The sequence below is a fragment of the Paroedura picta genome, chromosome 8 (assembly GCF_049243985.1).
Source record: "Paroedura picta isolate Pp20150507F chromosome 8, Ppicta_v3.0, whole genome shotgun sequence".
Lineage (NCBI taxonomy): Eukaryota > Metazoa > Chordata > Lepidosauria > Squamata > Gekkonidae > Paroedura > Paroedura picta.
In genome coordinates this window covers 62,935,506-62,962,970 of record NC_135376.1, presented here as the reverse complement: position 1 = coordinate 62,962,970, position 27,465 = coordinate 62,935,506, and the positions used below count along the sequence as shown (strand labels likewise).

The window sequence follows — 27,465 nt, the reverse complement described above, 5'->3', positions numbered from 1 at the left end:
TGGCAAGTATGACAACAGCAGGAGACGCAACAGGCAAAAGAACTTTCACTGAACATTGGAATAAGATTTTCAGACTATGTATTTTTCACTGACATAATGAAAAGATATATATATATATCTTTTAAAGACATATATATATGTCTTTAACCACTCCTGTGGGGCGGAATAAATAAAAGAGTAATCCCTAAGGGGGAAGTGAAAGGGCGGGCTCTGTCCGGGATAAAAATTTGGAGGGCCCAATCAGGAGCCCCTTTGCGGCTCCTGATTCGGCCGAGTGTCACTCCAGGGCCAAGCGGCCAATGGGGAGCCGTGCAAAGCCCGGCTCCCCATTGGCCGCTTGGCCCAGCCTCGTCTTGCCAGACAGGAACTCACCACACACAAGGAGAAGCAGCCTTCCCCAACAGTGAGTACTCCCGCTGGCTTCCCCTCGCCTAGACACACACACACACACAACCCCCCTGGCCGCCCCCCCATCGTGCCGCCGCCGCTTCACCACCCCCACAGACACGCATACACACACACACCAGCCAACCCCCCCTGGCTGCCCCCCCACAATCACCCCACCACCACTTTCCCACCCCCACACACACACAAAACCCCCCTGGCTGCCCTCCCATCATGCCGCCGCCGCTTCCCCACCCCCACAGACATGCACACACACACACTCACCAGCCAGCCCCCCTGCCTGCTCCTCCCACGATTGCCCCACCGCCGCTTCCCCGCCCCCACAGACACACACACACACACACAAACCCCCCCTGGCCGCCTCCCCATCATGCCGCCACCGCTTCCCCACCCCCACAGACACGCACACACACCAGCCAACCCCCCTGGCTGCCCCCCCACGATCGCCCCGCCACCGCTTCCCTGCCCCCACATATACACACACAGACACCCACCGTGCTCTCCCACCCCTTCCCCCACCCCACACACCCACGTACACACTCCTCTCTACCCCCTCTTTCCTCGCCACATCCCCTTCCTGATTCACACCCCCACGATTCCCCCCCACCCTTCACACACCCCTGTCCCCTTCCCTTTCACCTACCTCTCTGCCTGCCTTCCTTTCTTCCTTACTTCCTGACCTCCTCTATTTCTCCATCTCTTTCCTGTCTCTCTGTCTCTCCCTCTCACTTGTTTCTTGTCTTTCTCCTTTACTTCCTTTCTTTCTCCCTTCTACCCATCCTTTCAACCACCCCTTGCCCTTCTTTCTCCCTCCCATTCCTCCTTTCCTCTTCTTCGTTCTTTGCCTACAGGCTGCCTCCCCATTCTCTAGCGCCTGCTGTCTTTCTTCTACAGCGGGCTTAATTTCTAGTATATATATAATACTAGTATATAATAGTATACCATTATGTAATTATACTATATAAATACTATAATAAATTATATATAATTATATAATATCCCACTGATTGACAGATCAAGGGGAAATTACTAACAAGCAGGGAACTCAATCTGACAGAGGGTTTTTTACATTTTGAAGCAGAGCGCTCTGGAGAGTCATGATAACACACACACATAAAAATAATTTTCCCCCGCTAACTACTGATCTGTTTCTGCTATATTTTGGATAGGAACATGTAACCTAAGGAGGGTTGACCTGGGCTGCTACACCAAAGCAGGAAATGGCTAAGCATCTCTGAATGCCTCCTTGCACTGAAAGATCTGCTGGGGTTGCCATGAGTTGGTTGCACCTTGACAACACCTTCCACCAACACTGCCATGTTCACTTAACACCTTCATATTCTACACAGAAACTACCAGGGATTCCTAACCAGGACTCCAGGGAACCTGGACTTATGTGAAAGCTCCCCAGAAGAGCCGTTTCCAGAAGTTCAGATGACTGCTGGCATCACTAGATGTCAATGGAGCTCACTTCCCTTATTGCTCTACAGGCCGAGCCTTTCTCCAAAATGGAAACAGTAGGTAATCAGTCAATTGATTGGCTTGCTTCTTCTGTGCACACTTCTCTGAAGGGGCATGCCACTATTTCCAAGGTTCCTGGAATCCTGAAAAATATTTCAGGGGTTCCTCCATGGTCAAAAGGTTGAAAAAAGCTACACTTATACAAAAATGAGGGAGAACAAGCTCCTATCTTTATTCTACCCTCAACTACAGCAACAGTATAGGGAGACTGTTTCCTCATGAGAGTTAAAGCAGGAAGAATAGAAGGAGGATAAGCAAAAAAGAAAAAGAAACATTTTAGGATAAAACCAAAAGTTGACATTGGCAATACCTCTTACACATGTAATTCCAGGAAGCTGCAATGGGCCACTTAAGAATCCCAGAAATATTATACCGAATTAGGGAATGGCATAGTAAGTTGTCAGTCGGAAATCGTCATAAGCTAACTTGGTGTGTCCAAATACTGACTGCAGCCAGCACAGGAGACAACTAAAGTATATATATTTAAAATACTTCTGGCACATGCAGAGACACAAATTAAAAAATGCTTTAAAAGATACCCTCCAAATAGAAGTGCTGTGAAAATATTCAAAAGCATTTACAGTGTAGGCATGTAGAAAGGAGAGCTAATCTAACAAGTGCTTCTAAGCAATTTGGATGAAAGCAAAAAAGCAGGTCTCAACTAGTGTTAGAGTCTTGGTAGGTATTCTTATTCTCATGCAGGGCTGTGTACAATTTTTTGGCTGAAGTGCAGATATTGAGAAGTTGGGGCCAGCAATTCTAGCACTGCTTCACTACACCCATATCCACTGCACCTGCTTTTGAATATCTTCACAACCTAAGAATACTAATTGAGACTGGAAAAATACCTTGAGCTGCTATGAATTTATTCCTTTCCTTGTAACCCTGGAGGGGAAAAAATAAATGTGTTGTTTCTTTTAATAGGAAACAGATTTAAAAATCAGTCAGCCAATTTTTTGCTCACTTAAAAAAAATCAGTAATTTTAAACAGTGATTAACGTACATCTATATATGAAGCATTAATGTAATCTGAACATGGAACTCCATCGATCTGCGTCAAAATTACTCTGGAATGATCATCTGAGAAAAAAGAATATAGATAATTACAATTTTTACAGAAAATATTGACATACTGTTGGCACCCCCTTGAAATTTAGTTCAGCAGAAGTTCTTTTATTCAGCATTCTTGGGGAGTGGGGATTTCTGATTAATCAAATGTGCAGGATAAGCCAACTTATTCCTCTGGACCCAACAGAGGAATCCTGTGACCAAACAGCACCCTCTTTGGATTCCTTTTCCTTCAATATACAAAGACTTTCCTAATAATAGACTGAGGGGGAAGGGGCACCCAAGTTGCAGAGACACATGAATGTCCAAAGGTATGATGGTTATGGGGAAGGAGTTTGCCCTCTAGGCAATAACCGGTTTAACTGAATGGTCTTTTTAATTTTTTAATTTTTTAAATTTTTATTTATTTATTTATTTCACATTTATATACCGCCCTTCCCGAAGGTTCAGGGCGGTTTACATGGAACTGAAGAAATTATACAAGAAACATTACATATAGCTAAGTATAACATTGATATTGTTAACTAATAATAACAAGTAACTGTATGGGTTACAGTTATAACTGTATAATTCTTAATCATCAAGTGCTGGATAATAAAGGTTTTACTGTACTGGCCTTTCAAAGACCCATTATGCAAAAAGCCCCCGCTGTCCCCCAATTATGCATGGGGGAGGAGCTTCCTGGCGCACACCAGCTGCCCCGGTGCAATGGTCCCATGCACACAATGTGGGGTCGGAAGTGCTGGGAGTGCTCCAAAGTGGCGGCAGTGGCAGTAGGGGGGATCAGGGGTATGAGGGCCCCACCTCATGATTGTGGGGTGCAGCATGCTGCTCTCCCCACCATGGTGGGGGTGGGAGGATGCCCCTGTCAGCTCCATTGGGCCGTGGAGCTGACAAGGGTGAGAGGCATCCCTGCAGGGACACCGTAGGTCAGGGGAGGAGCCAGGCCCAAAAGCCTGGCTCCTCTGATTATGCACAGGGCTAGCCTGACCTAGCCCTCTCCTGTGCCTTCGGCAGACCCAAAAACGCAGAAGAATCCACGTTTCCTTAACGCAGGTCTTCTAAGGGCCTGGGCTCGGCGGTGCCTGGGATGGCGGCGACATTGAGCATAATCGGGGATTTCCCCCGAAGCCCTGTCGCCGCCAGCTCGGGCATTCCATCATGTGCATAATGGATTAAAGCAAAAGAAATCCCAAGAACACTTTGTATGGTTCTAGAGGCAATACACAGCAAGTCATTTTCTGCCTTGTAGGTAACATATACCTCAAGTCAAAGACAACACAAGCATTCCCTTCCTTCACACTGTTTCCATGATCCTGTAGAGCAGGGGTAGTCAACCTGTGGTCCTCCAGATGTTCATGGACTACAATTCCCATGAGCCCCTGCCAGCAAACACTTGCAGAGGCTCATGGGAATTGTAGTCCATTGGCATCTGGAGGACCACAGGTTGACTGCCCCTGCTGTAGAGTTTACACCAGGGAGAACTGCTGCATGTTACATGGCTTTGATGTTGAGTGAAATTTTTCTTAACCATTATTTTTAGTGACTTGATAACTAGCAGCAGTCATTGAGTTCAAATACCAGTTACTGGAGAATTCAGAATTTAATGCTTCCAAACATATGCCAGACAATTAAAACCATAAATGACTCAAAACTTACAAGGTAATATGTTGGGATATCTGTTTTTTTCTCTGTTTTCCTCTTTATTTGCCATCTCAAGGGTTCCTTGCATGTATCCAGGTGGTAATGACTACAGAGAAAGTAAGCTTGATAAGTTAAAAACGACATTGTATAAAAAAGTATAACCAAGTCTGATGGTTTAATTAACTTTATAGCCAACAGAATAAGGTTATCTGTATCACAATTTAATATTTCTCATATCCATCTCACAATGGAATGAAAGTATCAGACCAGAAAAGTTCTAAGTTCTGAATTCTAAGTGTGAAGCAAACTTAGATTATATTCTTTCACAAATTGTTTATATTTATTAGTGAAACACCAATCTCAACAAGACTCCTTTGACAATTCAGTGAGCCTACTAAGAACTGAAGGATAAACGTTGCTTAAGTGGTGAACATAGACCCAGAAATCCTAGCAGTGAAAATTCAAAAGAAAAAATTATAGAGGTCAAGTCTGATGCAAGAATGCTAAATAATGATGGAGTTTAAAGGAAAAAAAAGAGTAAAGATGCAATTCCAGGGCAAAACTTAGTTTTAGGCAAAGTTACTATCATTTGAAAAACCCATACCACTACAACAGTTAGCTCACATATGGTAAAAAAGTTGAAAAAAGCTGGTTAAGAGCCTAATAGCACCTTAAAGACTAACGAATGTACTGTGGAACAATATTTCATGAAGTACAGGCCATTTATCCAATGAGGTGGAACCCTGGCTTACAAAAGGTTATGCCATAATATGTTTGTCAGACTTTAAGATGCCACAACACTCTTGTCATAACTCAGGGACACTACTGAATGGAATTTCCTTTTAAAACCACAGTGCAAACAAAGCAGGTGGGATTAAGCATGGTTTATGGGTGATAAAGGAAGTCATCCAGCATGTTGCTTTTTGTTGCCACAACATGAATAAGATATTTATGTTTTGCAGCTTTACTGTACAAGTTTGTTTTACCTCCGTTTCCTCACAAACTTGCAACTTTTCTTTTGTTTTAAATTAAAGGGAACAGTGCATATTATTGTAATGAACTTTTAAAAGTCTGGCCCTGATTTCTCTTGAAATATAAAAAATGCAAAAATGTTTGAACCATTTTAACAACTCTACCACACTTGACACGGCTATCTGCTTATTTATCAAACGGATTGTGTAAAAGTGGAAAATGTACATTCTGTCTGGGGGGAAAAAACCACGAAAAAAGTGAGCTAAGGGAGTTCACAGTGCAATCCTAAACAGAGTTAAACCTATTGTAGCTAATGGGGTTAGAAGAATGCAACTCTGCTTAGGACTTAACTGTTAGACTTGTTCCTGTTTCAGAGATTTCCCCAGAAAAGCTGATTATGAAATGAAACGGTAGCTGTCTCATGAAGGATTTACATATGTAAATTGTAAGGTTAGCACTTTCAGACATACTGTCAAAATTCTTTTTGGTCTTTGGTCATCCAGAGATCAAGACAAGACTGTATACCCAACTCTCCTCCACTGTCAGCTGATCTGACACCTTCTTGACTCTTTAGAATCATGGGATCTATTAATCACTGTGACACTGGAGAAAAATGGGTGTAGGAGAAAAAGGAACCCAATAATTGCACTTCATTAACAATAGCAGAGCAATTCTCCAGAGGACACCTACTCCCATTTTAGTAACAGTCTTATTCCAGAGTTGTTATTTTAAATCATCTCCTTTAGGAGTAACACTATGTATTTTCAGCTGTTTCTCATCTATAGGAAGGATTTAAAAACCAAAAACAAAACCAAAATGCCAGTTTTGTGATTAAGAAACTCTCAATGTAGATTCTTGGCGTGTCCCTTTTACAAGCTACTATAATTGAAAACTCAGTTTTCACCTGTGTTTCGGAGGGAGTTGTTTACCACTCTCTTCAAAGTTTATACCAAATACATAACTTTTTATTTGACCATCAAAATGCTTATAAACCACAGCATAATTTTGATAGCCTACCATAGAAAAAAAAGGACATGGAATCATGCTTCTGAGAATAATTTTTCTTGTGCTGGGTATCTGTATAGCACTGTACACCTAAAAGTGAGAAATACTCTGCATACATATGGACAAACCAATTACATCTGCTGTATTTGCTTATTTAGTTACTAGGGGCCAAGCCCATTGCATTTAGGAATACAACAGGCACTAGATTAGCGGGGTGGAGTGGAAAAACTCTGCGGACAGCCTTCCCCTCTCTCCAGGACCCGGAAAGGCTGCAGGCCCTTAAAACTACACTAAAAAAAAGGAAAAAATATTACTCTGAAATGTTAAGTTTCACTTGGTAGATCCACATTTTTCCAGGTCATGAGGTCAAAATTAATTAATTTTTCTGCTTTTAATTAATAGATGCCCTGTGATAAACATTTAAGTTATGACACATTTCCACCATATAATCACAATACAAATTGCTGACATGCAGTAGTGCCAATTACAGATCTCACTTCACACTATATTATAGCCTGGGAGAACATAACCCATATTTGAGACAGTTTAATTGCCATTTGCTTTTACTCTTCTTTTTTAATTTAGATTAACTCCGATTTAAAATGGGGCAGCTCCTCCACTACTCTTTGTGCTATGAACATTCTGAAGAACTGAACAGGAGAATAAAGTGGACAGAACGGTTGCCTAAGTACACTTGATCACAGAGAGCTAGACAACATGGCTGGTTGCTTTCTGCAGCTCAGCTCAGTGGACAACATACTAAGCAAACCATCTTTGCGACCACAAAGGAGCCGGAAGCAAAGAAGAAGCTCCCCTTTCTAAGTGACGTAAGGACAATAATTATTAAAAAACACTTTAAAGCCAATAAAAACAGCACTTCAGGGAATATTAGTAAGGGGTAACAAACATGCTTGGCAGAAGATCCTGGGCAGCAACATAACCTAAGTGCAACTTGAAAGGTTTTAAGTACTGCCCATACTTCTTCCTCAAAACTGTCGGTACACGTCTTTGTAAGGAGGAAGGTCAGGAGGAGACACACCAGCTCTGTCACTTCTCATTCCTATACATACTGCGGGCAAGGCACTGCAAAGCCACATAAGAATGTGCAATGTGACCACAAGCCAGACTCATCTGCCTGCAGTACATACCTACATGCTAACGCGCTATCCAAGAAGCAGAGTGGAGGTTGGTATGTGCTAAAGTGATGATGATTTCACTCTCCATACAGCTTATTAGCTACTAGTCTGAACTTCTTGGTGACAATCCAGGCCTCCCTTCCTTTCCCTTAAGACTAGACATTTTGCAGGGGTTCTTAGAACTATGACATAAATTTTGGTTGGGTAGAATTTCTGTCTTGGAGTGTGGAAGTGCTGGCAGGTAGAACAGAGTGTCACAGCATTCCGCATTCTGCATAAGATATACAATTCTTCAGGAGGGACAATATGAAAACCACCATCTTAAGATAACCGGCCTCTGAAATTTCAGCTACTTTCCCCCTTTCTCAGCATTATTGTGGAAAGTCAGATCCTTCCATTATTAATGCTGCATCAAATATGGAGCTCACTGTGTGCTGGAGATACAGGACTATGAGTGAAGACAGCCTGGAGCAGCAGTTGAGTAGCTATCATTTAAAAAATAGGCATGAGACCACCATACTTGGGTCTCCAAAGTGATGTTGCTTGGAACCCAAAAGCAAACTCCTAGAAAAACCCAGATACAGCATAATTATGGAGCATGTACTACATATGTTTGTCCATCTCAGAGGACAAACTGATGAGGAAACAAAGTGAGCTTTTGAAGCTTATGACAAGGAGTACCTTTGGGGCCAGGTGAGGCCTCATTGTGAACAGAGCTTGATGATACTCTATCCATTGCCCCAGTTCAGAGAAAGATAATCAAAGGCTGTTACAAAGAACTAGTTATGCCCCGTAAAGATCCATACTGTGTGCTAAAATAAAGGTCAAATGTTGTGTATGAATACTTCATAAACATTTGTGGCTATAAAAGTTCTTCCTAGAATATAAATTAGGATGAAACTACGTGATACTTTTATTTTACAAATTGCGTCCCTCCCCTCCCCCCAAAAAAGTAGTATTCAGTGAATGCTCAACCCTGCAGTAACGCAAACAACATCCTCTACAGTCTCAACTTGGACAAAGGAATGGGGGGGGTGAGAGAGAAGGTTCTTCCTCCCCCAGTGCTGAGATCTCCAGCCAGACTAGACCCTGTAGAAACTGGAGGAGTAAGTTCCTCACAGCTTCTCCGTGGCTCCAGGAAAAACATGAGTTAGAGGAACCTCAAACCGACTTCTTAAAAACATATTGTGCACTTCCACGCTTAGCTGCATTTACGCTTTCATTTTCATTGAAAAAACAAAAATATCCAGACTTACATTGAATTCCTCCCGAAATAACTTCCCATCGTCAGCTGCTCTTATCCGTATTTCCTCTTCCAGGTGCTCCACTGGAATTGGAAAATACTTCTTTGTGCCAGAGGGAGATCTCCCAAGAAGCATTACTCTTTGCTGCTCTGTCAAAATAGGACAGCAACAATAGTATATGCATTTCAAATTGTTTATAGCATGGTAAATTTAGAACAAAGAGTTTTGCTTTGGATGCTCAAAAACATTGCTGGTCAATTGAATAAGGTCAGTGCAAGAAAATCAGTAAAAGTAATTCAACACAGCCTACAGAAGTGGAAAAAGTGGGAGCACAACCACAGATTCTGGGTTGTGATCCAACATGGCCAAATGGGCCTAACATACTAGAAACCCAATGAACACTGGCATTAAGACTTATTTTAGCAGCATAAATACTCATGAGTTTCATGGTAAGAACCAACTTCATTACTAAGTTTGACTTTCATGCACATCTTGACTCAGGTTAAGGAGATATTTTAGATGACCTAAGAAACACAATTAAAAGGTCAGGCATTGTGGTAACAAATTTAGCAAAGAGATAAATTGAAACTGGTAGGTCTCCATGCTTTTAAGGCCCAATCCTCAATAAGATGGTAACCAATTGCACCACTTGCAACTGCAAACATGATTCACATAAATGAATGCTCCTCTAAATAATATATTAGATGTCAGGGAGAAAGTTAGGCCATTAGGAATGTGCTAAGAAAGAAAACAAGGGTTGCATAAGGTCAGTGAGGAAAGTCCTAGAAACAATGTAAACTTGCAAAAATGCAGGCACATCAGTCTTCATGTGAGAAAGATACCAGTTATAACAATTGTCAAGGACTAAAACTGTCATTATAGTATCTTTTACCCAGTTTGGATGTTTTAGAAACAACACATGATACATCTACTAGGTTTTCATTTACATCTAGCAGAAAAAAGCAACATTTGTGATGTTGTTTCTTCCTTCTGATATGAAATGAGGTACCTGATCTTAAAATAGATTAAAGAGAAACATTCCTTATCAATTTCCTATTACCTCTAGGGAGAAATGAAGTATTATAGAAGCACTCTGTATATTGGTAACATTAATCATAATCATCCCCAAACAGAACAGAAAGTTCAGATATTAAAACATGAATTCATCAAAACGGGCAACATTAAAGGCTACCTTACGAATAGGACATGCACAAGGGCACATGGCTTAAAACTTGGTCTGTACAACATCATTCTTTAACTTGAATTAAAATACTGAAATAAGCAAAATTATACATTGATGAGCACTGATAACAAGAGAATGAAACCTATTCCCATTGCTCTTTAGAGAGGTGATCTAGATGATGCTAAAGGTTCAGAGCAGACATAATGCTGTTTCCCTGGGAACTATGGTTAGCATGTGTGAAGCCAGCTTTGGGAATGTTCAGCCCCTTCCTGGAGCAAATCCCCTTTGCTTCTCTACTTAATTATACTTTAAAAGTTTGTTTAGGTCAAGGGTAAGCCATTATTAGCCTTAATCATAGAGAATTTTGGTTTAATGACTGTCAAGGAACTACGTAACTATTGACTAGAGATAGGTGGTGGTGGTGGATTATGCTCTAAGGGCTGCACGAAGACAGCTCATATTCCTAAGGCAGTATTTTGATTGTCCTACTGTGTTAAGCAGGGTGCCAGCATGGCATCAGTTCATTTTTACTACGTCCAAGTAAAGCAGACTGACTGAACCTTTCATCAACTTATAATGCTGGACCAGAATGCAACAGCTGCTATAGAAGACAGAATTCAGCTTGTGTTTTTAAAACTGAAGTCAATCAAGTCAAATGTCCCAAGTCACATGATGGGTTAGAAGGTCCATAATACAGCAACCTTGCTAAAGTTCAGTAGCTAGTTGGGATTCCTCCTGAGAATGCTATATAGCCTAACCTACCTCACAGGGTTGCTGTGAGGGCAAAAAGGAGAAGAGGAGAACAATGTAAGCCACTTTGGGTCCCATTGGAGAGAAACCTTTTAAAAGGATGAAGTGCGCAATTCATTTCTCACAACTTGTTTCCTGGTTTTGCCTCATTACTGTTTATGCAAGATACCATTTTACTATCTACGTGACTTGATATTGGTTAATATGTGCTGTTCTGTACTTCAGTGGTCCCCAACCCCTGGCTCCTCCTCCCCGGCTGCTGGCTCGGGGGCTGCCCTGCCACTCTGGCGCTGGCTCACCTTTGGTGCTCTCCAGCGACCGCCATGGCTGGGGCTCCCCCTCGGCATGGCACTGCACAGCTGCTGCTGGCAGTGCCCCCCAGTGGGCGTTGGGAAGTCAGGGTCGCCGGTGAGAAAGCAAGCGGAGCAGGGGCTCAGGCAGCGTTGGTGTCCCTTGGCAAAAGACTACCTCCCCGCAGGCCTCAGTAAAATTGTCAAGCGTTGACTGGTCCCCGGTGATAAAAAGGTTGGGGACCACTGCTATTCATGACAGCTAGGATCCTATGCCCTCATTCTGCTTGCCTGTCTTTGACCGTTTATGCACTGGAGGTTTCATGCCGGGCTGCAGGCTGGAGTTTTAGTCATGGCAGGTTGCCCCACCTCTTCCTGCATTCACATGGGGGAGCATTTGGCCTGGTGCACCTCATCTGCCCCCGATTTGTGCTCCTGCTGGGGCAGAGAGGCTCCCCATGCATAAACGGTCTTTGTCTGCTTTGGAAGATGTGCCTGGCTCTGAAGGACATGCAGCTTTAGGCACTTCTGCTCAACCAAGACACATGTCTTTCAAGAATCTGAAAAGTGGACTACCTCCATAATGGATGAAGAGGAGCACAAGCAGAAACAAGATACAGTATTGAAGACTATACAAGTATGCATATAAACATATATATATATAAGTTGGTGCTAGTCGATAAGAGTGCGTAAACTGAGTTGTCCTTGGACATGGGCTCTTGGTAACCTGAGATAAGCCTTTTTCTTTCAGTTTCAACACCTCATCTCCCCTATAGGACTATTTGTAATGATTACTGAGATAATATACAAAGTACTTTGAACACTTGAATTCTAATACATAAATGCTAAATATTACTATCAATACTATTTCACTATACCAATAAAATGTGCTTAAAATAAAAGATTCTTAAGCACCGCTATTTTAATGGGCTGTTTTATATTACTACTTGTTTTAACAAGGCTGTTTCACACATTACACAGAAAAATTCAGATTAACCACCATGTAATATACTGCAGTAGCCAATTTCAGCTTATCAGTAACTGTTAGTGCCATTCACTGTGTATGCCTTAAATATATTATTTATATACACATGTGAAATTACCAGACTAACACTCAGTCTTTATTTAAAGCAAAAGTCAAATATTCATTTTCCCCTGGAAAATCCTAAACAAATGACCACTTAAAGATCTAAGCAACAAATCATCACAGAATATTGAAACAGGTTTTATGGTAGAACACATTTCTTAAATACATTTTTAACAAGTATTTTGAAAACATTCAGTATGAAGCAAATGAAGTTTATAATTACCTTGTTCTTCTAAGATTCCGTTTGGCATTTTTTTATCACTGGAGTTCACAACTGCTTTTCTGTGTTTCCTGAACCTTAACAAACATGGGATATATATTTAGAATAAAAAGTAGATTGATATGAATAAATCAGTTAATATAAGTACTAATCTGCAGGAATACTTCACAAACCATGAAACTCTGGAGAAAGTTTTTTTTAACATCTTCTGATCGCAAAATACTTGTTTAGTATAGAGGGAAACTAAGCAACATCCTCTTGCAGCTCTAACTAAAGTATGAGTCTACAGCTACCACAACTGCCTGTAATACATGCTTTCATTTCCTTGTTAGATCACATGAAAACAAGACTCAACTAGTTCTAGGCTGAGAGCTTGATTAATGCCTACCTGAAGAAATAGCCAGCTAAAAGAATTAAAATTATAAACACCAGTATCAGGATCAGCATTGAAGTCAATAGATGCTGTGATGGATCAGTATCTTCTGGAGGACCTATGAATTACAGATAAACATTTTAAATGCTTGTAATATAACAATATATAATTAACCACTTAATAAAATTCAACACTGGCCATTAATAGATACAAATGCAAACGTACATAAAATTAGTCTTATGAAACTTTAAATATTTCCTTAAAGTAAGAATTTTCTGGTACCACCAAATCTTAAGAAGATCTTAATATACTCAAGATTACTTGAGTAAATACTTTTAATGAACATATTAGAAAATGAAAATCTTGACAGCTTTCTCCTCCATTAACCAAAACCCCATAACCATAATACACAGATACTAACTCTTCCTCTAATGTACCACTGGTTTAACAAGTGCCTGCTCCCAGCAGGCAATCCCCCATTGCCATTCTCACATTCTTGCCACCACTTATGTTTGTAGTGGGAGGAAAAAGCTGTATCTGACCAGGAAGTTGTGTTTACCCTCAGGATATGCTTTAGAAAACCCCCAATATCTATAGTTTTGATCACAGGGGTATTGGGAGCAGGTTCTCAAAGCATTAGCTGGAGGAGATATCACTTCTGGGTCAAATGTGACCATCAACTGGCCCTGGAGAATACTGGGGACCATAATAGTGGCTAGATGATATAAAAAGTGTCTATGTCCCTCATTTTAAATCAATAACACAATTCAGATGACATTTCCAGATGACTAAGTTCTGAATAATGTTGTATTTTTCTCCCAATGAATGATGGTGAAGGTCATAAACACAAAATTCAAATTAAGAGACGTATCCATGAACACCGAAGACAAATGACTGTTGACATTAGCCATTTAAAGTATTGTGAGTAATAATGTTGAGGAAAAAATATCAACTAGGTACATAGGAGGGGGGAAGAGAGAAATGATGCCCCATGAGATATAGAAGATAAAGGAGTATACAGACATAACATAACAGATATTTTTAACTTGGTTTTCACAACAATACTGAAAAGGATGTCAGGTAAGTATAAAAAGAAACATATATATGGGCCTTCCAGAACAGACGCATGCAAAATGTTAAATGGTGTCACGAGACTTGGGCTTTGGGCCAGAAACTCACAAGCTCAGGAGCCCAAAGCAGGCTCTAAGTTAGCATTCTAAGTATACATGACCATCAAAAAGGGAGCCAGAGGACCATTCAGTCCACTCAAAAAATTACTCAACTGAATATATTTAGTTAAACAACACATTTTTCAACACTAAGGGCATTTCCGCACATTTGTAAAAATAGCGTCACGCCTGCAGAATGGCAGAATGTGACATTATATCATGCCCCCCAGCTCTCCTCACTTTTTTGCTGTCTCGCTTTTGCCTGCCTTCTTTTTGCATGTCTTACCCTCCTCACCTACTGCTGGAACAGGCAGAAGAGAGCAACGCACCTTATACGCATCGCACTTCCAGCTGTCAATCAATTCAGGCAACCAGTCCCCTTCCTCCATATTCTGATGCAGTTTAAAGATCCTATGATGCCCACTAATCTTTTTAAAAATCATACTTCTCCGTTGCAGTGCCTATTCATAGAATAATAGATGCATAGTGCTTTTGAATGCCATTCTTTATGGAATCACAAGTAGGCTTGTGCATGAAGGGCCAGAATTGGCCACTTCAGTGCCCATGGAAGTCAATGGTGCCATATACTATAATGTAAATGTTGGCATTCCCACCTTTCCTGGGGCCTGGGGGGGTTGAGGTACAGCCTCCAAACTTTCAGGGTAGCTCCAGGAGGCTCTTCCCTGACTCCCCTCCAAATTTAAAATGATTGGTCCAAGGGGTCCACATCTAGTGATGGGGGCACCCTCTTTGGGAGCCCCTACATGTGGACCATTTGGAGCATTAGCCATTTAAGCCCAATATGTCTCAGTGGTTAAACAGGGCTGTCCCTGGTTGGTATTCGGATGGGGAACCTCCAAGGCTTTGGGTGGTAGTTCCTCCAAGGAACACTAGGGGTCATGACACAGAGGCAGGAAATGGCAACCCACCTCCAAACATTCCTCGTCTGGCTGCCAGACAATCCTTGGATCTTGTAGCTATACTATACCCACCATGTGATAAACAAATCATCTGAAATAATTAATTTTAATTTCTTAAAGGAAGAATAAATTTAATTTATGGAATGAAGATCAGAAATTATATGACTTCTGGAGTGCAATTCAAAAACTTTTTTATATGATATGATGATGAAGAAGAGACAATTAGAGAGGTGGTACAAAACCCCCTCCTACACATTTATATTTTTGATCAGGCATCCAAACCATTTCCTGGTACTTCAATTAAGAGTATATGCTTTTCTTCACATTTTTTAAAAATCAGAGTTTTTCTCTCTCAATTTTAAATCCCCTGTCCAAATACGGGGACATTATTATTGTTGTTGCTGTTGTTGTTGTTAGATTTATTTCCCGCCACTCCCCATAGGCTCGTGGTGGGTAACATATATATCTAATGTAGTGAGACTCTTTACAAGTGGCAAAAGGGACTGTACATATATGAAATGGTATTTCCTAGGTGATGTCACCCTGACCGGAATAGCCCAGGCAAGTCCAACATTGTCAGATCCTGGAAGGTGAGTAAGGTCAGCCCTGGTCAGTATTTGGATGGGAAACCACCAAGGAATACCTGGGATATTAACAGAGACAGGCAAAGGCAAACCCCCTATGAATGTCTCTTGACTTGAAAATCCCAGCAGATTGCCATAAATCAGCTACAACTTGATATCAAAACAACAACAAGAACATGAGATGAACTGAGTCAATAAACGTCACAGCCCTCAGTCTGCAAGATTTCAGCAAGGCCATTAATGATAGGACATTATGCAGGTGCTTTAAACAGCATACATTATTTCCCCTCCCTCCATGTTCGCACAAAAATTCTGTGGTAAGTTCAGCTGAAGATGGATGACAAGCCCATGATTTCCCAGTGAATGTTATGGCCATCTTCAAAACCAAGTCTTCTCAATTCTAGTCCAACACTGTAACCCAGTGGTTCTTAACATCCATCAAGTACTCAACATCATCACCGAAAATCCCCTAAGCCACAAAAAAAATACAAAACATAAAAACAGCGACTCTTGACAAAGCAACTTTATTTATATTATGATGATATCTGCATGAGATACAGAGATCTCAGGGATATATTCAGGAGACCTTTGTGTCTATAGCCACCAACCAGCTCCTTAATGCTAAGTTTAATTCCTATTTGCTGCGTGTCCATTTCTTAACGGACTGGGACAAAAAATATAGGAGCTGGGATTTTATCCTAAGCAATATATGAGCAATATAACAATTTTTCTCCTTTGGCCATCACAAAGAACTGTATAAAATCCCGTTCCCCCCTCCCAATTCTGGCTGTCCCCCTAAAATCACTGCATATTATATTGGCTTTTATTTAATTACGCACTTACGTAGAAGAGGAATCTAAAGGGGTTCAGAGGAATGGCTTATGGAGTAACTGGAATTGGATGAAATAGGATCTTAGGTTAGAAGATAAAGATGTTTGTAACCATAGATTTATATCAAGCAACTAATTGGTTGGACCAGGGATTCTCAACCAGGGGTCTATGGAGACCCAGGGGTCCACAGGAGCTCCAGAGCGGTCCGCAGCCTTGGCCACAAACCAGGGAACCAGATACTTCCATTGCTCTTCCTTCCTGCCTCCCGAGCATAAGTAAGTTCTCTCACGATTTCTGTGCCTGGAGGGGGCGGGGGTGGAGCCTGCACACTAAAACCCACTTTAAACTGCCTCCTACCTCTGCCCCTCCAGTCATCCTCAAGCCTGCCTGTTAACATGGGTGGCGATGTCACTTCTGCTGACATGTGGCTGGGAAGAGTGGCCAGTTGACATAATTTCCATTTTTAAATGCATGGCTTGGGTTCCTGAATTAATTAACAGTTAAAATGCACATTGAATTGCAAGATATGTTTGTGTGTGGCATCAGTGAATGAATATAATAGAAAGTTAATACAAAGCTAAACTGAAAAATGCAGCATTGTCTTATACCAAAAGGGCACAGGAAACCACATGGAATAATACTAAGAAGTAGTATTAATATTACCCAAGATTACACTAGGTTTTTAAATTTTTTAAATTACTGTTGTTCAATTAAAGGGTACCCACATACAAAAAGACTGGGAAACCCTATTGTTGATACATATCCTGTCTCACAAGATCTTTAAGGATGACACTGCCTCATCTACTTCCTGATTTCAAGATAAAACAGCCTTGGCAAATGGAGTTTCCTACACCCACGCCCCATCCAAAGCTCTTTCTTTCTTTTCTGTAAAGATATTCATGAATGGAATAGCCACAAAATAAAGAAGTTTTAGGTGGACTGAAACAGATTTTAAAAATGCAGCATTTGCCCTGAGCTGAGATCTAAACAAACTGTTCCAGGGGCACAGAATTGTTCTCTAATGGCAGAACTGAAAGCAGAGAAAGAGAAAGAAAAAAAAACACAGATGTTTGAGGTCAGGATATGTAATACCAAGATAACATATACATACACATTTTTCTTCTAGGTTCAGGAGTTACATTGAAATCTAGCTATCACATTAATCAATGAATCCTGCATATTATTCCACATAGTTTAATGTCCCCAAAGGAACACCCATGTTTTTGTATAAGTCTCCCCACACATGTAATTGCTGGACATGGGTTCCAGTAGATGTTTGAAGTTTCATCTCTGGACCCTGTTCAGAATAATTTCAGAGTATAATTGCAAGCTCTGGGTTTGGAAATACCTGAAGACTTCAAGGGTGAAGCTAGGAGCGGGCAGGATTTGGAGTGGGGAAGACCCACAATGGTGTATGAGTCTACCCTCCAAAACAGCCATTTTCTTGATGGGAACTGATACCTTTCTCCTGGAGATGAACTGTAAAACCCAGGGATCCCCAGGACCCACCTGGGGACTGGTATCCCTATTTCAGAGGTAAATTACAGAGGGGTTGGGGGACAGATACTTAAGATAACAACTTTATTGTCTTAACAAAGAACACAATAAAAGAGTAAAATGATAGCTTTCCTGCTCAGGAGAATGAGATGGTAATTCTAAGCAGTTCAATTATAAGATATTGTAACAATTTGTGATACTGTTTATATTTAGCCATTTTAGAAGAGTTCACATTTTCAGCTCTCTTGTGTATTACATGTTTTTTTTGTCCAAACGATACATCAGCTAGCATTGGGGCTGAGCAGAAAGTTTTTGATTAAAAATAGCATTCAATAATTGTAGGCATTCAAACAAAGCAGACCCACTTCGGAGAACACAAGGAAGTAGTAAAGGATCAATGAGGTAGTCTCATTGAAATTATGGTATACAAGATATTCTGTATCTGTCTTTGAGAAGACAAAGCCACATGTCAGAAATAATTTGATTTCTCCCCCATCTTCTCTTCTGTGGGCATGTATTGGGATGTTGAAAAGCAATATTACTTGGAGTACGAACGCCAACACTGACCTGGAAATAACTATTAGCTCTTTTGGGGAAAGGTACATTGTAGCTTTCAGTACATGTAAGTTTCCTCAAGAGAAAATTCTGGACCAGGTTAAAGGAGAAATGAGACCTCTTCCTACATACCTGTCCTGAATCAGGCCTAGGAATTGTTCCCAAAAGGGAACTCCAAGAATACATCTGTTGAAAGTCCACACAAAGGACACATGGAAAATGACCTGCTCCATCTGTCTCATGTGCTGTGTATTTTTCTCAACTTTCTAACTATGATGTGGAACACACATTTCCACCAAAGGTCTCAAAGGATATATGAGAGAGAAGACAGACATAACCTGTGGGTCAGTCTGGAAGTGCTCTTATGTCCATCCAAAAATCTGTTCCTTTTCTGGGAAAACACTGTTCCTGCAAGTTTGTAGCAGAAGCTGGAAGTACATGGTGTTCCATAGCTGGCATTCGCTCCACCACCGATCTTTTGAAGAATTTCAGTTGTTTTTAAAGTTTTTTTAAAAATGTAATCAAATGATGAATTGTAAGCACAAAAAACATTCAAATTGCACATAATTTTTTAATTTAAAAAGACAGCCTGCCTGAAACAAGCTGGACAAGGCTACAAAACAAATGAATAAATAATTGGCATGAACTTCCAGCTTATTCCTCAGCTATTCATGAACTTTCCTCCATTACATCTATCTTCACCATTGCTCTTTTGTGAACTTTGTTATCTGACCACAGCAGCACACTACAGCCTCTATGATCCACCTTGTCTTTCGGTCTAGAATTAACACTCACAGAAGATCTTGCCTGTTACTAGGAATGCGGAACCTGGGGATTCCCTGGTTTTACAGTTCATCTCCAGGCAACAAAGATCAGTTCCCCTGGACAAAATGGCTGCTTTGGAAGGTGGGACTTCATAGTTTTACATTCCACTGAGGTCCCTCCTCACCCCAAATCCAGCCCACTCTTGACTCTACCCCCAAGGTCTCCAGTAGAGCTGGCAGCCCTACCTGTTACTGGGCTTTGAAATGAATGAATTCATAGCTCTTCATTCTTAATCCTTTATCCCATAAAGCAGCAGTGGATAGAGTGATGTCTATGTACATCTCTGACCAAGATAAAGGAAGGAAAGGAAACTTAATTCAGACACAGATCATCTCATAAAAGAGGAAAGTATTAAGTCAGCTATTACTGCCTTAGGCATTAGACCCAATTCAGTTAAATTAAAAGCTTTAAAAGCCATCAAGGGTTTGCAACAGCAATAAAAACAGTTTGATCGTTTCCCTTCTAGCATTTAGTGTTGACAAACAGCTAATGTTAGTACAGGAGCCCCCCCCCCCCCCCGAATTTCAAAAACTTTGTACATAATTCCTCAAATAATATTGAGATTTACTGAATGAAAACTCCATTTTAAAAAGCCATTAAAGTAGGTTTTTTCTTTTTAAATTGCAATTAGTCTTACATTTTAGGTAGCTTATAAACGTACTTAACTATGGAGGAGTCCATTGCAGAGTCACGCTGCTAATGATAATGTTATTGCTTTAACTACACTTCAGATTCAATTATTCCTGCTTTTCCAGTAAAGCTGTACACATTCTGTATGTCAGGGATGTACAATGCATAACTATAGGTTCCAAGAAGGAGCATTTGAGGACCTCATCCTCTGATGGGGTTCATCAGGAGGTTCATTTATTATGATTAGAAACAAAGTCATTGCTTCACTTTCAAAAGAAGCTACTTATTACCAGTAGCTCAGTTGCTATATTATTTTTGGACTGTTTACAACAAGGTAGAATATTTTAGGGTGGGTTTTTTTTTTTGACAATGGAATTTGAATGGATGGCAACAATAGCACCCACTTGCTATAATTCAGTACTTTTATCAAATTAGTTCAAAATGGCTTCATAAATTTAAAAAGGGAATACAGAATGTCTGTTATGTCTTTCTTGATCATTGGTTAAATTGTAGTGATGTCAAACCCTGAAGGCAAAAGCTAGCTGAATTCTAGTTTTATGACAATGCTCAGCAGAAACCACACTGCATAAAAAAGAAGCAACAAGAAATGAACAGTTATAATTATGACAGTTAACTGTTTGTTGTGTGACAGAAAAAAACTGACACTCAGCCTGGATCCATAGAGAAGAAAAGCTGGAGACAAAGCTTGTGAGAAGGGAAACAACATTCAGAGAAACTTTCAGCAGGAAAAGGCCTAAATATAGTCAATTACTCATATATATTGCACTCAGTATACAACATATAAGGATCCACAAATGCAGATCAACAGACTGATTTGGTATTTCTTCAGATTTTTGGCATACTGCCATCAAAAATGCTTAAGTAGCAGAATTCAAAATATGCATAATTTACCCCACAAAATTCACTGATTCCTTACTTGTTGTTGTAACATTAGATGATGCAGTGCCATTGTTGTGTAATGCTTCAATGTACTGAAAACTAATAGATGCAAGCAAAACAGAACAGGAATATTCCATCATGGACCTATAAAGCAAAAACAGAAATAAGACGGAGCCTTCAAAATTTGCTCAAAGTCATATTAAGCTTACAGCAACCTCTTAATTACAGTAGACATTATTTTATTTATTTATTTATTTATTTAGATTTCTATACCGCCCATTTCTTTGCAGCTCTGGGCAGTTTACACAGAACATTATAACTTACATGAAACATTATGCAGACTATAACATCAAAACAACTTTCAATAAAACATCAAAAGATTACAAAACCACAATTATTACTATATATAGAGGATATATAGAGAAAAGGGAAGGTGACTGTAAGCCACTTTGAGCCTCCTTTGGGTAGGGAAAAGTGGCATATAAGAACCAACTCTTCTTCTTCTTCGAACAGTAAATTTGGGAGAGTCACGTGCAGGCGTCTGGGGGGACCAGCAGGTGTTCTGAGTCGGTCGGCCTCAAGCAAATGCCTGGTGGAAGAGCTCCCTCTTGCAGGCCCTGCGGAACAGTGGAAGTTTGTGCAGGGCTCTGATCTCAGGGAGCTCGTTCCACCAGGTGGGGGCCTGAGAAGGCTCTGGCCCTTGTTGAGGTCCAACGTGCTTCCCTGGGGCCAGGGATCCACAGCCAGTTGAAGGTGGCAGAGCATAAGACTCTTTTGGGGGTATATTATAAAAGCTCTTCGTAAAAAATACTAATTTAATATTACAATTTTGTTAAAGTCTGAATTCAATCTAACCTGGAAAGAATATTCTACATGGAAAGAATATGAGTATTGCTTAGTTCCAATATCTGAATAATTATAGGCTATTAATAATAGACTGCTCTTACTAATGAAAAACCCAAGCCTTGTTTTAATAAGTACTATACTGCTTTGGCAACCTGGAGGGCTTGGGAGTAAGAGAGAAGAAAAAGTAGTTTTTTATACTCTGCCTTTCACTTACCCAAAGGGATCTCAAAGCAGCTTAAAATCACCTTTCTTTACCTCTCCCCACAACAGACACACTGTGAGGGAGGTGGGACTGAGAGAGCTCTGAGATAAACTGCTCTGCAAGAAGAGCTATAAAAGAACTGTGGCTGGCCCAAGGTCACACAGAACAGAGATGCTACTTCTGGCATGTGACTTCATCATGTCAGCAGCGTTCCAGCAACATTCTGTTGAGGAGCTTGAAGCAAAAGTCCCCTTGAATGAAATACTGCTTGCAGGAGATTTCAATGCAAGGATAGGCAAATAAGGCTCTGCACTTTCAAGGGCATTGGGCTTGGACCCAGATGAACCCCTACCTAATTGTCTTTCTGATACAAGGCATTCCAAAGACTCTCATATAAATAATGCCGGAATCTCAATAGCCAAATTTTTCATACGTTTTGACAGATTGATACTAAATGGCTCGTTCTCCCAAGATCATCCTGGGGAATTCACATTTGCCTCTGGGAGAGGTAGCAGTGTGATTGACTATATATTGTTTCCCCCTGCTTTGAAAGACCAACTAGAGGTATTTTGTATTGGAGACTGCACTGATAGCGATCACCTCCCACTGCTATTGACCATCAAGACGTCTTCTCCCCTAAGGTCATCTCCACCAATTATGGACTCTGAAAATGTCCAAGGTACCCTATGTAGGATCCCGTGGTCAAAAAGCACTGCTGGAAAGATCAAACATCTATTTACTGCCAGTACTCTAACAGCATTTAACTCCATACCCAACATCAATGATAATCCTTCTGAAGTTATAAAAAATTACAATAATATAATCACTCACATTCATCAGCTATTTAGCCCCCAATCAAACTCACAGAAAATAACCCGAAGAAGAACCCTAAATCCCTGGTTTGATGATGAATGCTGCAAATTAAAATCTCAAATCCATGCCATTTATCTTGATTATAGGGAATCCAGTGCTAAGCTTATGCCTGCAGAATATTCCCATTTGAAAAATCAATTATATCAACTAACAAAAAAAAAGCAAAGTGATTATATTAAAAAACAATGGGAACAACTTGTGCAGGCTTCATTCTGCTACTCGAGCAGTATTCTGTGGAAGAAGCAACACTGCCGACTTCCAGTGCACCACAGACTTCCAGTGCACCACGTGTGCTGCTGATGACTTAGCTTGGCTTCCCTAATGTTCCTTGCAAGGACCCCCTCTTTCCCTCTCGATTGCTAGGACGGACCTGGCAACCCTGGTGACATAGCTGCATTACAATGGGATACTTCTGAATTAAATTCCTTTGTTTTTAGTCGGCTACACTGAGTCTATTATATTATCTTTTTAATGTGATTAATCAATTCATAATCAACATGCACAGTTAAGAAATTCAGGAAAGTGATGTCCTGGTGGTAAAGGAAATGACTGCAACCTTCGTATTGATCATACAGTTATTAGAAATTTTTTATAGTTGGTTTGACTGTTTTGACTCTAGGTTCTTATCAAGAGAGCAGTGTGTTCCTCTCCAGAATGTAGCTTCCCATGAGTTGGAGGAGGGAATATTTTGAGTACGGTCAAGCCGGTCTTATCTTGTGCACTAAGGCCAGAAGGCATGAGTAAGCCATTATAACGTGTAAACTTTGGGGCTGGGATTGATGCCAGGCAAAGACCTGGATTCCTGCCTGCAGTTTCTGGAAGGCTGGTGTAAGGGCTGTAGGGTGTTCCCGGGAGGTAGAATGGGAAGGTAGAGACCCCTATTGGCTCATCCTGCAAGGCATCATCTTTCCCACACTCCAAGAATAAGGTATTTAACACTATGTAATCTTATTGTTCTCTGCGCAGATTTGGCAACAACTCCGTCTATATTTCTTCTGCAGTAAAAATATAAAAAAGATTTTTTTCTGTGTGTGATTAATTGGGGCTGGGCAAAAGAACCCTAATTAGGCTGTTTGGCTAGCAAAAGCACCAGCTTTCATCTTTTGCCACAAAGATTAAACATACCTGGAAAAGAATACTCATTTTCTCTAAGTGGGTCGAAAATACTTTCTCTTCTCCCTTTGAAATATATATATCTCAGACACGAAACCTGTCAGCTCTATTAATATTTCATTTGGCCAGTACAGGTGTAAATAGAACCTTAAAAGTACATAACGTTTTTTTCTCCATTTTATCAAAATGTATTCAGCAACAAAGCAACTTAACAAGTACAACAGCTGGGTCTGTAGGTTAATAACAGCAATTACATCATTACAGTTTCCTAAAGTGCTACACAAACATCTTCCATAAAAATGGGGGGGGGGGTTGGTTTGCTTGTTTTTAGCATTAGGCAACTTCAGTCACCAACAGCTATACTAATTAAAGGATAAACTACAATCCAAAAATTATTTGATTCCGAGTTGGTCTACTTTTAGTACTGGATTCCTAACTTCTGCATTTAGACAGTTGGCACAGGCAAGTCTTCGCAGTGCCATCCTAAGCAGCATTACATTCTTCTAAGCTTATTGACTTCAATTACAACTTACCTTAGGATGGCATTTGTCAATACAGAGAGTGAGAGAGCATCAGGGGGACTAGGAGAAACTGCCCAGGGCTTCTTGGCAAAAGAACTTGAAATGTTGCATTGTTAATTAAAAGTTACACATCTGATACCTGTATTGTACTAGGGTGTTTTATATCAGCTGCCTTTAGTAGTCTTTTAAACATTTTAATTATTTATCATACTAGCTTCAAAGCCTGTTCCTAAGAACGGGCCTTGAAATGGCTCCCTCTCCTGGCCCCTGGCCAGGCAGCTTAAGGTGGCTTTGGGCCGCTGGGGCCGGCGGGGGTTGGCCAGTTCATTAGCAGGCCCAGGACAGAGCTCTTTAGCAGGCAGTCAGCAGGCCGGGAGGCCCTTGTTAGCAGCCTCCGCTTAGTAGGCTGGGAGGCCCTCCTTAGCAGGCCCTCCACCACAACCCTTTGGCCAGGGCCCTCTCCCCTTACCTGCTGCTAACTCCAGGCACTGAGGTGTCTGAGAGCAAAGAAGCTAGATTCCAGGGACGGAGGGTGGGAGCTACAGGGGCAGGGCCAATCAGAATGCATCCAGCTTTGCTGGCTGTACCATGATTGGCCCTATTCCAGCTTGGACAGCTGGACATGTTCCACCCCCTAGGCTGTTTCACAAATATATAGAGGAACCATGGATAAGGATGGCATGTGTAGTGTAGCCGGGAGATCTGAAGACTGTCTGGTAACCTGGCAAGGGATGTTTGGAGATGGTTTATTCCTTGAAGGAACTCCATTCAAATTCTTGAAGGCCTCCCAGCAAAATACTAGCCAGGGTTGACCCTGATTAGCTTCCAAGATTGGGCTTGCCTGGGCTATCCAGGTCAGGGCTATTTATACGTAAATAAATAAGACACATCTCAAAAGCCACAGATGCAATACCTGATATCTGCAGTCAAAAGGATCTCAGCGATATGGGTAAGACTTTTTTGCACTTGAGGGTCACTGCCAGTCACAACACCAGATCAACAGTTTGACGATGCATAAAGCCAGCTTGGTGTAGTGGTTAGGAGTGCGGACTTCTAATCTGGCGAGCCAGATTTAATTCTGTGTTCCTCCACATGCAGCCAGCTGGGTGACTTTGGACTCGCCACAGTACTGATGGAGCTGTTCTGACGAACAGTGATATCAGGGCTCTCCCAGCCTCACCCACCTCACAGGGTGTCTGTTGTGGGGAGAGGAAAGGGAAGGCGGATGTAAGCCGCTTTGAGACTCCTTGGGGTAGAGAAAAGCGGTATATAAGAACGAACTCTTCTTCTAAATGAAATAGCTGAGAATTTCTACTGTATCTTTGACTTCTTAGATCTTACAGGCTAATTTGATATTAGTTTCTCAGGCAACCTTTTATACAACAACTAGAGCCAGAGGCAATATGCAAATATCAACAAGCTATGAAATATACTGCAAAATGACTATAAAATTGCTTCAAAGGTCTACACATTTTGAAAGATAACATGAAAAACTAGTAATTGTTAAAATTGTTAAAAGACAGAAGGCATGTATTTTCCTTGAATACAGCTCCACAAATTGTGAATGTGTGAACTAAAACGTGTCAGTAACCAGTCCTCATTTTTAGGCACTCAGTTTCCCAGCTTAGCCACAGAGCTTGAGGGTGACCTCAAGCCAGTCACTCTTTCTCAAGCTAACCTATCCTACAAGACTGTTACAAGAATGCAGGGAGGTATTTCACTCTGTCTCCCTTGGATGAATATACTAAAGCCTGCACATAAATTTCTTCAGTGGAGAAAATAGCAGCTTTCTCTGGCTGTACACTGAATCTATTGATTCCCCTAAATGACAAATATCAAAAGCTGTTTTTTGTTGCATTCTACACCAGCCAATGCCCAGGTGGATTAAGTTTATGACACTAACAGCCAGGTCCAATTTAAACCCATATAATACAGAACTATATCACTAAGAAAAAAGTTGTTGCCTGCTAAATTAGCATGTTTGTTAAGAAAGAACACATCTGTCAGTTACAAAGTATTTCTACAGCAATCATCACTGGAGAGATTTTTGGCTGTATTTTTTTTAAAGAAAGAGGAACGTTTTTACTCAGACAAGAAAGATGGTAAAATATTTTTGATCCTCTTACATTAGGAGTCTATATACAATTGCCCAGCAGAGGGTGCTATGTCTGTACTAGACTATTTGACTTGAGCGAAAACAAGTACATCTTGCTTTTCCTTCTGCACTTCTGAAATACAGCAAAAATATCAGCAACATACCAACTTTCAAAAGCAGCAGTAAAATAAGTGACAATTGAGAAAAACATGGTATTTCTAACAAAGCTGAGCAGAATGAGATATAGTGATAAAATAATACTATAAAACAGTGGTCCCCAACCTTTATATCAACGGGGACTGGTCAACGCTTGACAACTTTACTGAGGCCCGGGGGGGTAGTCTTTTGCCTAGGGATGTCGCTGCTGCATGAGCACCTACTCCGCTGGTGCCCCTGACTTCCCGCCAACCACTGGGAGGCGCTGCCAGCAGTGCCTCACCGGGGGGGGGGGGAGACTCAGCCATGTCGGCTGCTGGAGATCACCAAAGGTGAGCCAATAGCAGAGTGTCAGGGCAGCCCCCAAGGCAGCAGCTGGGGAGGAGGATGCGGAGGAGCTGTGGCCTGGTACCGACTGATCCACAGACCGGGACCGGTCTCTGGACTGGAGGTTGGGGACCACTGCTATAAAATAGCAAATGACAATGCAAGGGCCCATTTCACATGGTCCTTCCACAGAGCCTTACCCCCATACTTCTGAATAGCAGAGTTGAATGTGGGTAAGAATATGGCGCAAAATTTCATTAGCAATATCCTGATGCTGATCAGATTATAAAGTACTCTCACAGAAGGGTCCCAGTATGGTCCCAAATAAGGGACAGTCCAAAGGAGGAAAAGTAAAGAATAATGTAAAAAAGACATGTTAGGTAAAGATCTACCTGCAAGCTGCTTTTATCTTAAAGTGGGGAAATGTACAGGTAAATATACATTTTCCCAAGTCTCACTGAGAGAACAGCAAAAGGGGAGGGGGGAGAATGTATGAAATCAGGGGCTGGCCTGCCCTTTAAAT

At 41.1% G+C, this 27,465-nt stretch overlaps 1 protein-coding gene across 8 annotated transcripts in view; it reads right to left on the bottom strand.

Annotated features, from left to right (window-relative positions):
• Positions 1-27,465, bottom strand: part of PTPRE (protein tyrosine phosphatase receptor type E) — a 131,086-nt gene that overhangs the window by 22,104 nt on the left and 81,517 nt on the right. For 4 of the 8 annotated variants that reach the window (XM_077350105.1, XM_077350104.1, XM_077350106.1 and 1 more), the window contains 7 exons: positions 20,847-20,953; positions 12,914-13,016; positions 12,529-12,602; positions 9,008-9,144; positions 4,654-4,744; positions 2,930-3,006; positions 2,775-2,811 (listed from right to left, as the gene is read on the bottom strand). In XM_077350105.1, the coding sequence (XP_077206220.1) occupies positions 2,775-2,811; positions 2,930-3,006; positions 4,654-4,744; positions 9,008-9,144; positions 12,529-12,602; positions 12,914-13,016; positions 20,847-20,953 (626 nt within the window). Of the gene's footprint in view, positions 1-2,774; positions 2,812-2,929; positions 3,007-4,653; positions 4,745-9,007; positions 9,145-12,528; positions 12,603-12,698; positions 12,823-12,913; positions 13,017-20,821; positions 20,954-25,277; positions 25,297-27,465 lie in introns of those variants that run through there. The other 4 variants (XM_077350112.1, XM_077350111.1, XM_077350108.1 and 1 more) reach the window with 3 other exon arrangements.